This window comes from Colobus angolensis, unplaced genomic scaffold (assembly GCF_000951035.1).
Source record: "Colobus angolensis palliatus isolate OR3802 unplaced genomic scaffold, Cang.pa_1.0 Scaffold5, whole genome shotgun sequence".
Classification (NCBI taxonomy): Eukaryota; Metazoa; Chordata; class Mammalia; order Primates; family Cercopithecidae; genus Colobus; species Colobus angolensis.
In genome coordinates this window covers 12,692,332-12,705,720 of record NW_012118487.1, presented here as the reverse complement: position 1 = coordinate 12,705,720, position 13,389 = coordinate 12,692,332, and the positions used below count along the sequence as shown (strand labels likewise).

General features: G+C 33.8%; 1 protein-coding gene across 1 annotated transcript in view; it reads left to right on the top strand.

Annotated features, from left to right (window-relative positions):
• The window catches only part of ADAM29 (ADAM metallopeptidase domain 29), a 92,927-nt gene extending 80,947 nt beyond the window's left edge, over positions 1-11,980 (top strand). Inside the window, exon 4 of the mRNA XM_011959796.1 lies at positions 11,893-11,980. Within this exon, the coding sequence (XP_011815186.1) occupies positions 11,893-11,980 (88 nt within the window). The remainder of the gene's footprint in view (positions 1-11,892) is intronic.
• Positions 11,981-13,389: the final 1,409 nt, after the last annotated feature.

The following is a 13,389-nucleotide window of genomic DNA, read 5'->3' as shown; positions in this document are numbered from 1 at the left end:
AGCCTCCCGTGTAGCTGGGATTACAGGTGCATGTCACCACACCTGGCTAATTTTTTTGTGTTTTTAGTAGAGATGGGGTTTTGCCATGTTGGCCAAGCTGATCTCGAACTCCTGACCTCAGGTGATCTGCCCACCTCTGCCTCCCAAAGTGCTGGGATTACAGGTGTGAGCCACTGCACCCGGCTGAGTTACAGTTACTTTTTCCAGGAAGCTTGGAGCTGGATTATCTAAAGCTCCTGGGTTTCCTCATGTGCCTCAGCAGCTACTCTGCCAAGACTCCACATAGCTCTGTGTATCAGACTGGTGGAGTGGGTTCACTGGGGCATCTCCTGACCCAAGGGTTTCAAAGATCCATGGGAGAAACATGGATTTTTGGGGTTGCACATTCACTCAACACTTCCCTGGACAGGGGAGATTCCTTTGGCTTTGTGTCACCCCCTGGTAGGCTGTCATCGTACCTTGCTTTTCTCTGTTCTCCATGGGTTGAGTTGTTTCCTTTATTAGTCCCAATGTGAGTATCTGGATATTTGAGTTGAAGGTGCTGTATTTACTTGCCCCTTTCTGTTCCTCTGTGTGAGAGTCATACACCCTAGCTGTTTCTAGTCAACTCTCTTGGCTGTTCCCCCAAAATGTACATCATTAATGTGGTATGAACTTTAACTGAGAAAAGAAAAGAAGGGATAGTTCTATCGGGAGAACCCCATCTCTGATACTCAACGTGGGTTCTTTTCTATTTCCCTAAGTGTCGGCTGGTATGATAAATAAAGGGAAAGAGTACAAAAGAGAGAAATTTTAAAGCCGGGTGTCCAGGGGAGACATCACATGTCGACAGGTTCTGTGATGCTCCCTGAGCCATAAAACCAGCAAGTTTTTATTAGCAGGTTTCAAAGGGGAGAGAGTGCACGAATAGGGTGTGTGTCACAGAGATTACATGCTTTAAGGGCAACAAAAGGTCACAAGGCAGGAGGTCAGGGCAAAATCACAAGGTCAGGGTGAAACTAGAATCACTAATGAACTTCCATGTCCAGCTGTGCATGCATTGTCATTGATAAACAAGGTTTAAGAGCAGAGAACCGATCTGACTATAATTTGCTAGTCTGGAATTTCCTGATCCTAGCAAGTCTGGGGGCGCTGCAGGAGACTAGGGTGTGTTTCATCCCTATCCACATCTGCATAAAGGCAGACACTCCCAGAGTGGCCATTCAGAGGCCTCCTCTGGGAATGCATTCTTTTCCCAGGGCTGTTAATTATTAATATTCCTTACTGGGGAAAGAATTCAGCAATATTTATCTTACCCATTTTTGGTAATAAGAGAAATATGGCTCTGTCCTGCCCAACCTACAGACAGTCAGACTTTAAGGTTATCTCCCTTGCTCCCTGAAAATCGCTGTTATCCTGTTCTTAAGGTGCCCAGATTTCATATTGTTCAAATACGCATGCCCTACAAACAATTTGTGCAGTTAATGCAATCATCACAGGGTCCTGAGGTGACATTCATCCTCAGCTTACAAAGATGATGGGATTAAGAGATTAAAGTAAAGACAGGCACAGGAAATCACAAGAGTATTGATTAGAGAAGGGATAAATGTCCGTGAAATCTTCAGAATTTATGTTCTTCTGCCGCAGCTTCAGCTGGTCCCTCCATTCAGGGCCCCTGACTTCCTGCAGCATAGTTCAAAAATTTTTAATGAGTCAAGCTATCTTAATTCCAAACCTGAGGTTCATTTACACATCAAAAAAATTGCCAACCCAATTCTTTCTTTCATGAGTAGATATTTTCTTAAAATATTGATAAAGTAAATTCAGTTCAATATTTTAAATAAATAATAATGCATCATCATGGTCAAATGGTTTATTCTTTAGGTATGTCAAAATCTTAGAAGAATAATTCCCATTATACACATTAACAGAGTACGTAAAAATCATATTTCAATAGATACAAAAATTATTTCATCAAAGTGAACACCCAATCATAAAATCCCTTAGTTATAATTAATAGAGGATAATTCTATTTATATAATAAAGTCGATCTTTAAAAATCACAAAAAAGCACCTATGGCAAATATCATATCTAATTGTTAATCATGTGATGCTTTTCAGGAAATACAAAGAGACAGGGATGGTACCCTCTCACTACTTTTTCTGAATATGATACTAGATGTGGTAGGCAGAATAATAATAAAATAAATAAAAAATTGTCAGGGAAAAATAAAGCTGCTGTTAACTCATAAGTGGCATCATATTATACCTAGAAAGACAAATATTCAAATATAAAAAAGAATAAGATCCCGTCATTTGTGGCAACAGAGGTGGAACTAGAGAGAGGACATTAGGCTAAGTGAATTAAACCAGGAAAGAAAGTTAAACATCACACTCACTCATAAGTGAAAGTTTAAAAGTTGATCTCACAGAAGAAAAAAGAGAAACAAAAGATAGAAGAGCCTGGGAATGGTGTTGGTGGAGGGGCAGAATAGGCAATGATTTTGTTAAAATATACAAAATTGGAGTAAGATCTTGTGTTCTGTAGCACTACTGTAGGATGACTATGGTTAATAATAATATATAGTTTCAGATAGCTAGAAGGAGGATATTGAATGTACTCAACACAGAGAAATAATAAATGCTGAGATGATGGTTATGCTAATTACTCTGATCTGATCACTACACATATGTACCAAAACACCACTATGTACCCCATAAATATGTACAAATATTATTTGTCAATTTAAAAATTTAAAATACTTAAAGGAATACAAATGCAGGCCACAGATGTAGAGATACTTTTTTACAATGCATGTATGAAAAAGGACTGATATCCAGAACAGACATATTTTCAAATCAATAAGAAAAAACAGCCCATAAAGGATTGCAAAAAAAGCTTTAGTGATATCTCAAAATAGACTATTTAATGGCCATTAAACCAATGAAAGAATGCTCAAATTTATGAGTCGGAGGAAAATGCATATTTCCTTACCACCTGAACTATTTTCTTTTCAGAAAAAAAAAAAAAATCTGTGACTTATACATCTCATCTTGAAGGGTAGACATCCTCAGAATTCTTCTACTCTGAGAACATTACCTGGCTTAAGACTACCTGGCCCATGGCTTACAAAATAATATACACATTATTAATATGCCATTTAATAATTCTCAATAATCCTCTGTCTGCTTTCATTTGTAGCATTGCACTCCTCTATTCAGAAATAATTCAATATATTTGAATAGTGCCGCAATTTGTTTTTACATATATTCTGTTTTCCAAATTTTTAAACTTTTTTCCTCACAATATTTGGTTCACTTAGAATGCCTTTCCTTTTGTCTTGAAACCTCTCTCATCCTCAAAACTCATCCTCAAAAACGGTAGGTAATCCTCAACATTACCCTAATCCCACAGCATCTTTCTTTGATGTTTCAATAATAAGTTTAATAACACATAGTTTGTACCTGCCATATAACATTGGTACAATACTCTTCATATTTAAATTGTATAAGTTGGCTATATATTTCCTAGAGACCAGGAACCAAGTCATAGTTCCATTTAGATATTGAAAATGTAGTATTTTCCCAAATGTAGTATTGAAAAGAAAGGTACTGTGTGGTTTAAAAATTAAATTTCAGTCATAAGCTTGCCTCTAGTAAATTGCAAAAGAATTTTTTCTGCCATGTTGCTGATCTCTTGACAGTTTCATTATGAGTCACATTTTATTTCTGGTTTCTTAATTGTGATTACTCAGTGTTGTGCCAGCAGTGAATATTAAGAAAGCAAAACCAAACTTTTATAAGCAACAGATGACTGAGAAAGCTCTACAGTAAATGACAATGAGTGATACAAAGACATTGATGAGAGACATGAGAGCGTGGACAGAGAAAAGTGGATCAGGACTCTGCAACAAATGAGTATTAACGTCTTGTTTTTGTAAAACAGCCAATACCTGGGTGCTTTTCCATACTCTCCTTTGGATACTTAGGATGATAACAGAAGTCGGAATAATTTAAGCTCCCTGGGCCTGACTAGAAAATCTCTTAATATATACTGCCTCAGAAGTATAAGTAGCTGGGCAATATACACCCTAAATTAAATGGTTATTCAGCATGAAGATCATTTTTACTATGGCTTAAGATAAAGAAGAGAGAAAAAATGTAAGGTTTGAAAATAGGCAAAGAGTAGATTAAGTAAGGAGTTGTAGACCATGATAAGACAAATTAATTTTATAAGAAATATTGAAAGATTATATGCCATTGTTCCTAGGAAGGAATGTGAACTTATTTGAATTACATTTTTATTGTGAGTACATAATGTTTTACTTTGAATATTTTTTAAGTTTTATTGTGTTGTAATGATTTAGAAAATATTGCACATTTTCATGAGTTTGGATATATATATACATCCATGGATATACCATCCCCACTATCAAAGTAGTTAACATATAGTCACCTCCAAAAATGCCCATACATATTTCTTTTGTGTATGCAGCACATGCGCTTACCATGATATCTTTTTTTTTGACATATTTTAACATAATACAGGCACTGTATTATTAACTATAGGTACTACACTGTACAAAAGATCTCTAAAAGTCATTTTCTTGTATTTTGTCCCCACTGATTCCCTTCCCAAACCCTAGAAACTATCATTTTATTATTTGTTTCTGTGAGTTTGACTACCTTAAATATCTCATGTAAGTACAATCATGAAGTATTTTTTAAGTTCTCTGTGATCACTCTGGAAAGACCAATAACCCTGTTATGTGGAAGTGGGAAGATCATTTAAAAGGCTATTGCAATATTATAGGTAAAAAATCATGGTAGGCCAAGGTGGTTTAGGTAAAAAAGATGAGCAGTGATCAGATTTGGAATATACATTAAGAGCAAAACCACTTGAATTGGGCTAGGGGCTTCATGTTGGGGTCAAGGAAAGACATTCAGGAATGACTCCTAAGTGTTAGACCTCAGCAACTGGGTGCTGAGTGAATAATAGTGCCTTTATCTCTAAAGAGAAGTTCTGGAGAAGTAGCAGTTTGTGAGAGATGAGGTTAGATATTGCAAATTGTTTCTTGTTCTTTAAAAAATATACGTAACGTACGATTTATCATTTTAGCCATTATTAGATATACAATTCAGTGGCATTTAGTATATTTACATTTTGTACAATCATTGTCACTATCCATCTGGAGAATTTTTAATCATCCCAAACTGAAATTCTGTTCCCATTAAAGAACAGGTTCTCATTTCCTTTTCTGCAGACAATGGAAATAACCGTTTTCCTTTTTGTTTCTATGAATTTGAGTATTCTAAGAAACTCACGTCAATAGTCATACAATATTTGTCCTGTTGTGTTTGGCTTATTTAACTTATCATAATGTTTTCAACTTCACTTATGTTGCAGCATATGTCAGATTTCCATTCCTTTTACAGTCTGAATAATTTTCCATTGTATGCATTTTGTTCATTTTGTTTATCTGCTCACATTTTGATGGACATTTGTGTTGTCTCCACCTTATTAGATTTTAAAAATATATATAAATGCCTAAGAGGAGATGCGAAGTAGTCAGCCTAATATGATCCCAAAGGTTGAGAGGTAAGGCACAAAAACATAAATTTCAAAGTCTTGGGCAGACACATGATGAATCACACAGAGATAGACTGTGGTGAGTAGAGCCCTGGGGAACTCCAGCATGAATAAGTCAAACAGAGGAGGAGCATCCAGCAAAAGATCAAGAAAGAGCCACAAGTAAGGCAGAAGGGAAATCAGTTGGAGTGTTCTATTACTAGAGTTCAAGATGACAGAGCTGTGGAGTGTCGCAAATCCTGTTGAAGGGGTTAAGTAATAAAAAGACATTGCTGTTTCCATGTATGAGACTGACAAGAATGAAAGCCAATTACAAACAGAAGAGAAGAGATTGAGAGGCTAACAATTTGAAGTGAAACATCTTTTCTTCTCTTTGCATATATTTCATGAGTTTTCCTACATTCATTTATACTCCTCTCAGAAGCCACTCATTTAATAAAACAGAAATAAATAAAATGGATGTTGATCTATTTTTATAAAATACTTCCCATGTTTCTTTCTTTGGATTTATTTTCCCACTGTCACTATATCTGCTTATGATCTGCTATTGGAGTTAAACTTACGACTCCAGGTTGAGGCTTAGTTTTTTAATACAAGAAGAGCTTAAATTCTCTGACGCAGAGCAGGTTTGATGACACTTTTGGTTAACGAACCCACTCAGACCTGCTTCTTCAGGATGTAATATACAATTATATTTAAATCCTCTGTTGGGTCAAATTATATAGTTCAGACTCATTCCATTATCATAGAACATTTTAAAATGATTTTCTCTAAATGCAATGTTCTGTATTTGACTTACTAAAATTCATGTCACTATTCACTCCATTCACACAGTTTGTATTTTTTCCCCCATTGAACTGGCATTTCACTACTGGAGAAGCTTCCTGTTCACTGACAACTTTTGAAGACCAATGTTTATTCCCAATATATCTTTTATTGAGTCTCAAGTGATTCTCTTGCAACTACCACAAAAAACAACAATTCATATGTCAATATATTTTAAAATAAAAGTTAAAAATGCATGAGTAAAGAACATAGGAATACCCAGAGGGGTAAAACAATGTGGTTTGTTCCAGTTTCCTCAGTGAAACTAAAGACAATTTATGGTTTACAATTTCCTGTTTTTAAATTGGTTAACAGTAAATTTTGTTGTTATAAAGTATTGTGTTAACTAAAGATTATTATCCTCATCTCTCATATATAAGTTTGCCACCTGCAAGAGATTTAAGTGTTAACATTTCCATAAAGTCCAGATAGCCTTCAGGCTGTTCATATTTTCAATATAATATAATAAGTGCTTTTCTTTCTAATCTCATTAAACACCCACTATAAATTTTAAAATGATCAAATATCTACTTACAAGAGGTAAAATAATAGTTTAAAAATAAGATATTTAGAGTTAAGTTTATAATCAAGGAAGTGCTTGATCTACTATACAAAAAGGTTATCAGTGGATGTAACACAATTAATAGTATGCTGTTCACTCTGATTTCTGAATGGGAAGGATCTACTAAAGACGGCAAACTGTCTTCACAAAACAAAAACATTTTAACTATCTCAAACTGCCTCACAGTGTTTGATGCTGTCCCATATAACTTTCTGTAATATTTATGAAAAGAATAACCCAAGTAACAGTATTAATTGGTTCAAACATTATAAATATATGGTTGGAAAAAATGTTCCTCAGTATCTTGGGTTCCATTATCATGTTTTAGTTCTAATTGTCATAATCCAAGTGGAGCCAAGTAGGGCAAGTCTCTATGCTCACACTTCAAGGACTATTTAAATATTTACAAATGAAGTTTATCTTGTTGCTTTCATGCTTTATAATGTTATACTTTTTTGTTTTTACATTTTTAATTGGAATAAGACTTATCCTCACATAATAATGCATAACCCCCTTGCATTTAAAACTTACTCTTGTGTAATAATAATGTTAAAGTGTAGCAAACAAAATTAATCAAATAAAATAAAACCATATACATTGTGATTTTTCTCCTGAATAAAAATTTTAATAATCCTAGAGCTTCCAATTTTATAGGTAAAATGTCTCAGATAAATGTACAAAATTTGTTTTAAATGATGCTTCAAGTCTATATGGTCTCTCCTAGCTGGGGTAGAATAAAATGAGTAAATGGTGTTTAATATCAAAACTAAGTTTTCAAAAGGGCTCAGTCATTCTTACAGTTACACTCTTAGCCCTCTGATAAAATGGATAACATTTCAAAATCAACATAAACCATCACCCTATTAAATTATTACAAAACACACAAAAGACTTGGTTTGATACCTTTTTTACATACAGCATCTTAGTGTGTGTTTTATTCCGTTATAGTTCTGTTATAACAAAACACCTAAGATTGGGTAATTCATTAAAAAAAAATAGAAAATCATTCCTCACAGTTCTGGAGGTGGGAAGTCCAAGATCAAGGAGTAAGTAGGCTGACTCTCTGGTGAACACCCAGTCTCCACTTCCAAGATGGTGCCTTGCAGCATCCTCTGGGAAGAAGGAATGCTGTGTCCTCAGATGGCAGAAGGGAAGGAAGGCACAAAAAAAGGATGAATTCCCTCTTTCAAGCCCCTTTTAATGGTACATATTTTCATATGTACAGTATTGGAGCCATACATACGTCCAATATTGATCACCTCCTAAAGGTCGTACCTCTTAATACTGTTGCATTGGTGATTAAGTTTCAACATGAATTTTGGAGGGAACAAAACGTTCAAACCACAGCAGTGCATCTCATGTGGTCAGACACTATTAGAAAACCAAGGCTTTGTCCAAAGTAACCTACTCAAGGCTTCAATTCCAAATGTGGATGTCTCTAAATTCAGCTCTGTATTATATATAGAATAGAAGAAGGAATAAATGTAGTGACAGTGATGCTGACAAGAGTCAGATTTAGAACTAGGCTGGAAATATTGCTTCAGATATTCTTAATCATAAATACTTTAATTAACTCTAGGACATACACCCATGTGCCATGCTTCTTCTTGTGCTTGTGCTCTCAATCTGATAACAGAAACATCCAGTTCCACTGTGAACTGATTCTGAGGCACATTAAAATGTATGCAAAATGACTTAGTGAACTAGACAGCTAATTTTCAGAACTCTGGTTCAAAGGGATAATACTTTGCTCCCAAGATTTTGGGATCAAGGTCTATGATCTGAGCAACAGATTTACATTTGAGATTATAGTTTATGTTTATTTTCCTTTTATTTTGTCTTTTCCTTTTGTTGACCGCTTTCTTTTTCGGAAACTTCTGTGAGTTCCTAATTTGTGTGCTAAACGATTAGGAATTCCTAAATTTCCCATTTTTTGTAAATGTTTGACTTGTTATATGTCCATAAAATCTCTGCCATATTAACATCGAAACATCTGAATGCTTTAAGTAGACAGTATTTCCTTAAAAATTGGCTTATTTGTAGTATTTACAAAAGCCTCAATGAAACCCAAAACATCAGAAAAAAAGGGACATGATTATTCTGGTTCATTGATTTTTTTATTAAATTCTACATACATGAAAAAATGTTTTATATATGTACCAGTTGTCTTCTAAATACTTAAAACAGAACCTCATTTATTAAGATTTTATTAATACACGAATGTGCTAACTTAGGAATGTTCCAGAATATAAGATTTCACTGATGTGTACAAATAATTTTTACTCTGTCCCAGATTTCTTGACTAGAATATGTGAGAAAATAATTATGTTCAGATAACTGAAACAACTTAAAATTTGGAGGTCAAGTGGGTAACTGTGAACTCAATAACTAAGATATTAGTAATAGAAACATTATCAACTTTTTTCTGGTTAACAAGGACAAAATCTATACATTAACAAATACATCTTTTTATACCTTGATAAAGGCTTGGGAAAAATATGACATTAAAAATAATCAATTAGGGAAAACAATGCTATTTACTTCATTCATATTGACTAAACTCATCCTTTAGAGTCATTCTCCAAACTAGACCTACCACATAAAGAAAATTGAATAGATCCAAGTTTAGGCTTATAATATTTAGAAATGATTTCCTACATTTTTCTCTGATCTGATATCCAGATAATGAAATACAGTTACAGAAGCATTCAATTAGGCCAAAGAAAACAAAACACTCATAGTCAGATGTACTCTCCTAGGAGCTAGTATTATGGAATTCGGGAAGAAAATAAAACATTTCAATGAGGAAAATACTGCAGATGTAGACATATTCATATGGAACGTTTAGTGAGAAAATATAAATAGATATTAAACATTCCCATAGAAAAGCTCCTCTTTGCTTCACAGTTAACCTCTCAAAGTGAGATGAGTTATAAGTAACTAATCTTATTTCTATGCATTTCCTCAAGCAGTCCAGGACACTTGGTTAACTGGCAGATAGCTAATATAGCTGTTACATTTTCCCACATTGGTTTTTATTTTCTATTACCATCTTTTCTCTTCTTAATGCTATTTTTATCTTTATTTGCTAACAATGGTTCCAAGACTCTTTTCCCTCTATTAGGAAACAAATTTGTGGGCAGATAATAAATGATTTTAGTTATTCTTTGGCAAAGAATTGCAGATAGTCATAGTTGGTTGGATCCTATAGGAACAATTTAATAATAGGAACAAACATTTTCCTAGATCTTAAAATACTAGAAGAGTTCTACAATAAGTCTGAATGATGAGGAAATAACCTGAAAGCAAGGGGAACAGCATGAGCAGAAGTACTAAAATTGAAGTGAAATTAGAGTTTACAGGGAGCCTCTAGGATGAAAACAAGGAAGCTTCTTTGATTTATTCATGTTGAAGATAACTCAGAAACAAAATTTTATGAAATGGCGTCCGAGTAGAATGAAATGTGGAAGCTGATGTGTCATCGTCATTTGTAGAATTCAGTGATTCTTGTTGCTATGTAACTAAACCTAGAACTTAAGAAATTGAGAGACAAAGCGGAAGAGATTTATATTTCCCTTTCCCATGTGAGGTCTCACGTAAAAACCTTGGCTAATAAAAATGGGCAGTAAAAACCATCTATTTCTAAGGTCATATGTAGAAAAGATAATGGAAATCACTAATTCCTCAGCTGGTAAATCATCCAAGTGTTTGACCGTAAAGGAGAGAAGCACTAAATAGTTATGCATGCATAAATACAGAGACACACACAGACACATACACCAGAAATTTCTGTTGCCAAGTATTCAGATTCTGTTTAAAATATAAGCCCCTTAACATTTTTTTATATTTTAGATTTTGATTTGTTAATACATCCTAAATTGTTAATAGGTTGTGCTTCACAAATTACAAAAACAATTGGGCTAAGAATTGAAGGAAAAGAGGTATTGGAAATTTGGACACAGACGTTTATGTATTTGAAGGAGCTTTGGGAAATAGAAAAAGGAATTGAGGAAAGAAAAGGAAGTGGTCTCTCAGGATATTTTAAGCCTGCATTATTTAAAAAACATGGATTTTTACTGACACTAGACCACATTTTCCATGACAATGTACTGCTGCTTCAATAATGTGATATCTGAGTCCCTAAAATAATATAATGTGTGCAAGTCAGTCTGGCTCTCATATTTTTGGTCTGTTCTCTTCTTATTACCTTCTTACAAGCTGAGTTAAGGAATAAATTCTGACAAAGATACAAATGATTTAAGTCATTCTTAATAGTACAATATGTTTCATTATCCCTTCACAGAAAACCACATTCCATAATAATTAGCAAGAAAATGCATATCAGAGAGAACCACAGGAAGGAAATCAAGATATTGGAAAATCAAGATATCACTCATAAGTTGAAAGAGTTTACCTCAGAAATATCACACAGTGATGTTTATTTTTCATGTGAGTTTCTGGCATTTTGGAAAATAAGTTATCTTCCTACTAGCACTGGGAAGGTTCCAAAATAATTCAAGTTTTCTTGTCATTTTAATAAACAGGATAACATTTAGCCTGAATGTATTTCTCCATATCAATATGTAATAAAATAGTAATTATTAGGATAAATATAAAATTATTTATTAAAGAGATAAAAAATAATGACTCCTTGGTTTACTGACAATATACACTAACTTGATTAAAAGTCGAAGATGTTACAAGGAATGAAGATCTTTATCCATTAGCATGATGAGGAAATAAAATCATAGTTATAAGCGTATTGTGCAAAAAGCAAAATAATTGCATTAAAAGGATAGCAGAGATTGAAGTAATTATCTGTTAATGAATTCATTATTTCAGGTCCAAATATCTAACTTCAACTCCAAGTATATCTCATCCTTTTAAGCATCCCTTAACTATATAGTCTTGAGTTTGGTTGTTATTGTTTTTATAGCAGCGGTGGTCATTTTGTTGCAGAAGAGGAGAAAGCAGGTGACAGCACGAATCCAATTTGGGGTAACAGACTGGAAAAGAGTAAATGAATTGATAGAAGATTTAGGTTACCTAGGGATGGAGAGAAAATTCAGAAAAATAGAAAAAAATAAAATTTCTTGAGATTTCTATGAATTTGAGAAATAAGTTTATATGAAGAAAATAAGTTGAGGTTTACACTGGATTAATTTGGGAAGACTGATGGAAGAATAAGAAAGAAACTCAAAAGCTCCTGGGTTAGTGGTTTGTGATTTTCTTTGAGAAATGAAGCAGTGTGACTCCAGACCTTATTGCATATAGGAGTGTAGGAGTGATGAGAATGGAATGCTTCCAGGACACAGGGCTTTGCACTCTTGAGTCAGGTTTTAATAAAATTTGAAGGTTAGGAATGTCACCATGAAAAAGCATGAATAGAAACTTGACTATTGTTGTTTTTCAGGAAAGGAAGATTCCAGAAATTACAGAAAAATGTTCCAGGAAAAAAAATATTATTTTAGTGATTGTAACAGGTCAATATTGACATCTCATGTTGGCTTGAATTCACATTTCCCTACTGGGTAATAATGTTGATTAATTTTTCATGCTTTTTTTTAGCCATCTGTGTATTCTCTTTGCTGACATGTGCATTGATGTACTTTGACCATATTCTAATTGGATTTCTTGCTTTATTGTTAGTGACTTTTGAGAGTTATTTATTTATTATAGACAGAAATTATTTATCAGATATGTGATATGAAGATATTTTCTCCCAGTATGTAATTTGTATTTTTAGCCTCTTAACTGAATCTTTTACAAAGGGAAAATTTGATTTTTTTTTAATTTTTAATTTTTGTGGGTACTTAAGTAGATAGATTTATGGGGTACATGAGATATTTTGATATGCAATTCTAATGCATATCAAATGTAATTTCTAATAGTCACCTCATAGAAAATGGGGTACCCATTCCCTCAAACATTTATCCTTTGGTTTTTACAGTCAAATTACACTCTTTTAGTTATTTTAAAATGTACAATGAAATTATTTTGACTATAGTCATCCTATTGTGCTAGCAAATTCTGGGTATTATTTATTCTTTCTATTGTTTTGTACCCATTAAACATTCCCTTCTCCCCATCATCCCCCTATAGCTCTTCCCAGTCTCTGGTAATCATCCTTCTGTTCTCTATCTTCATGAGTTCAATTGCTTTGATTTTTAGATCCTATAATGGCAACATGTAACATTTGTCTTTCTGTGCCTGGCATATTTCATTTAACATGATGGCCTTCAGTTCCATCCATGTTGTTGCAAATAATATGATCTCATTCTTTATTACGACTGAATAGTGCTCCATTGTGAATTAGTACCACATTTCCTTTATCCAGCCATCTGTTGATGGACAATTAGGTTGCTCCCAAATCTTGGCTATTGTGAATAGTGCTACAACAAACTTGGGAGTGCAGGTCTCTCTTCGATATACT